The following is a 2,500-nucleotide window of genomic DNA, read 5'->3' as shown; positions in this document are numbered from 1 at the left end:
TAGAAATTTTAAAGTAGTCAGGCAACAAACAGCCATCAAAACAAAACAGCCACACAACTGCCGGTCAATTAACACTACCCCCTCTCCCCCTTGACAAAATCCCATCTTTCACTTACCACTTCCAAAAGAGTTGCAGCTGAGGTCATACTGGGGGGCACTAAGGCGTGCTACTTCAGCAGGCAACCACGCCAATGGCTGGTCCAGGTCCAGGTCCCAGAGGCCGCCTCCCTTGTACCTGCAGAGTGTGAAAGTGTGGTTCTAAGTGACTACGCTTGTGTGACTTACATTATGTACAAAATGTAACTCCGTTCTGACTCAGCGCAACAGTAAGACAGGTTGTATAATCTAAAAATGACTTCGGGCGAGATGTTTGGGTAGTGTTTTTGCTCCAGTGATGTCTTCGCCAACTTCCATGTGCCGGTTTCGGAAATTTTATTAGCAAGATTCAATGCAACCATCCGGTCAGTAACTTAAACACATATTTGCTTGGGGAAATATATGTGCCTTAGATAAAAAAAAGTGTGATAATTCAGTGTATTTAAGCATATCTGCCTGGATAATCATCTCGATGAGGTCGCGTGATATGCTGCAGATGAAAGGAATTTAAAATAAACAATTTCTCCAAAGGCGAGGAATCAGAAGCCATTTCAGTGGGGAACCTACACAGTTATTGCAGCTTGTGGACCCTAGGCCCTCTTTATCTGACTTGAACAAACAGGCTTACCATTGTAAGCACTTTTAGTTCTATAAAATTAAACCAAATACCCAGCACACACTAACTTACCCTGGATATTTATCCATTTTAACGACGTAACTTACAACGATGCTTCTCCCTTGGCCTCCTTCTCAAACACTGGCAATTCTATCAAAACTTCCAAATAATTGTCAAGCACGGCTATGGAACTTGATTTTATCTTCTTTTTATTTTCTTTTCTTGGTGACAGTTGAATTGGAGATGGGTGAAAATCCATTGACGTTTCTGAATTTCTCTAAAGTTTTATTTAATAATTTGTATTGGTTACCTCGGGTCCAATTACTGCGCAGTTTAGTGTTCCAAGACACAGAGAGAATGTATATGGAGGGTATGTTGTTGCCATCATTGACTATGAAAAGTACTTGGAAATTAAAAATCAAGAGTAATCTTGAAGTTTACTCTCGATAAAATACATTTCGTCTTTGCAAAGATTTATACTAGTCTGTTTTATTCAACTTTCCAGGTCCGTGTTGCTACTTTTATTTGGGTGAAGGTATATAAAAATAATATCATGATAATGGTAATAATGTATAAACATTTTCTTCTCTTTTTAAATTTACGCATTTGGAGTAGTCGAAGGAAAATCCCCACACATGCCTGCACATTCTTGTATCTTTACTAGAATTCTACTTCTGAAGAACATCTCTATAGTTCCCATTATATTAAATTAGTATTAATAAGTAGTTTACATAGTGAAGTCAGAGTCGTTCATGCATTTGATATCCATACAGCCATATCATCATTCTAGAATCTGTGTGTGTGTGTGTACACAAACATACATACACACACACACACACACACACACACACACACACATATATATATATATATATATATATATATATATATATATATATGTGTGTGTGTGTGTGTGTGTGTGTGTGTGTGTGTGTGTGTGTGTGTGTGTGTGTGTGTGTGTGTGTGTTACATGTTTAATTACGAGAGCGAGCTGAGCTCCTGGGGATCCTTCTGCTGTACTTAGATTATCATATAACTTTCTGAGTTGATATACATTTTTGACACATGCAACGTGTTCTGGAAGGTTGTTTCATTGATTAATAGTCCTCTTTGGAAAACTTCTCTTCTTTACATCCTTGTCACCGCGTTTTACTCTTAACCTCTAACAATTTACCTCTTCTTCCATTTAATTCAGAATCACAAAATTTTCCATACCTAACTTCCCTGCTCTTGACTTATGATTGAAAAAAAAGAAAGCTATATGACTATGTTTTCTTCTTTCCTTGAATGTTGTAAATTTTAATTACTTCCATTTAGCTCCGTAAGTCCCTTATAGTTAGACGCCCATCTGTTGGCCGCTCGGTCTAGTATATCTATATCGTTTCTTAGTATGTGGACTCCATACTGGTGTAGCGTATTCTAGAGGTAGTCTAAGGATGATTTTCTTTACCGTAACTCCTTTCACATACATTAATGTTCTCTTCATGTTTACAGTCTTTGATGACATCTTGTGGACTTTCTCATTAATGTGATCCTCTGGGTTTAGATCCCCACTTCATGTATTCCGAAAACTTTTTCCTTTGTTGACGTATCTAATAGTGTTTCTCCTAGTATGTACTGGTGTTTTTTTTTTTTTTTTTTTTTTTTATTTATTGCCATCACCGTACCTGTCTACATGACTTTTATTGGTGTCCAATTCCATATTCCAAGTTCAACTCTATTTGATCAAGCCTGTCGATGTCTTTTTGGAGACTGGCAGGAATCCTTGTTTGTTTCTCTCCTCCCAAT

At 37.4% G+C, this 2,500-nt stretch overlaps 1 protein-coding gene across 5 annotated transcripts in view; it reads right to left on the bottom strand.

The window, feature by feature from the left end:
• The window catches only part of LOC122255497 (uncharacterized), a 10,400-nt gene extending 9,340 nt beyond the window's left edge, over positions 1-1,060 (bottom strand). For 3 of the 5 annotated variants that reach the window (XM_086550342.1, XM_086550343.1, XM_043019618.2), the window contains exons 1-2: positions 785-1,059; positions 117-235 (exon numbers count right to left, since the gene is read on the bottom strand). In XM_086550342.1, coding sequence (XP_086406468.1) covers positions 117-235; positions 785-801 — 136 coding nt within the window. In that variant the 5' untranslated portion in view covers positions 802-1,059. Of the gene's footprint in view, positions 1-116; positions 236-784 lie in introns of all 5 variants that reach the window. The other 2 variants (XM_086550345.1, XM_086550341.1) reach the window with 2 other exon arrangements.
• Between the last annotated feature and the right edge of the window lie 1,440 nt (positions 1,061-2,500).

Source organism: Penaeus japonicus, unplaced genomic scaffold (assembly GCF_977035675.1).
Source record: "Penaeus japonicus unplaced genomic scaffold, GWHDUDI00000001_assembly GWHDUDI00000023, whole genome shotgun sequence".
Taxonomy (NCBI): domain Eukaryota; kingdom Metazoa; phylum Arthropoda; class Malacostraca; order Decapoda; family Penaeidae; genus Penaeus; species Penaeus japonicus.
Note: the sequence above shows the minus strand (reverse complement) of the source record. Positions and strands in the feature narration are given on the sequence as shown.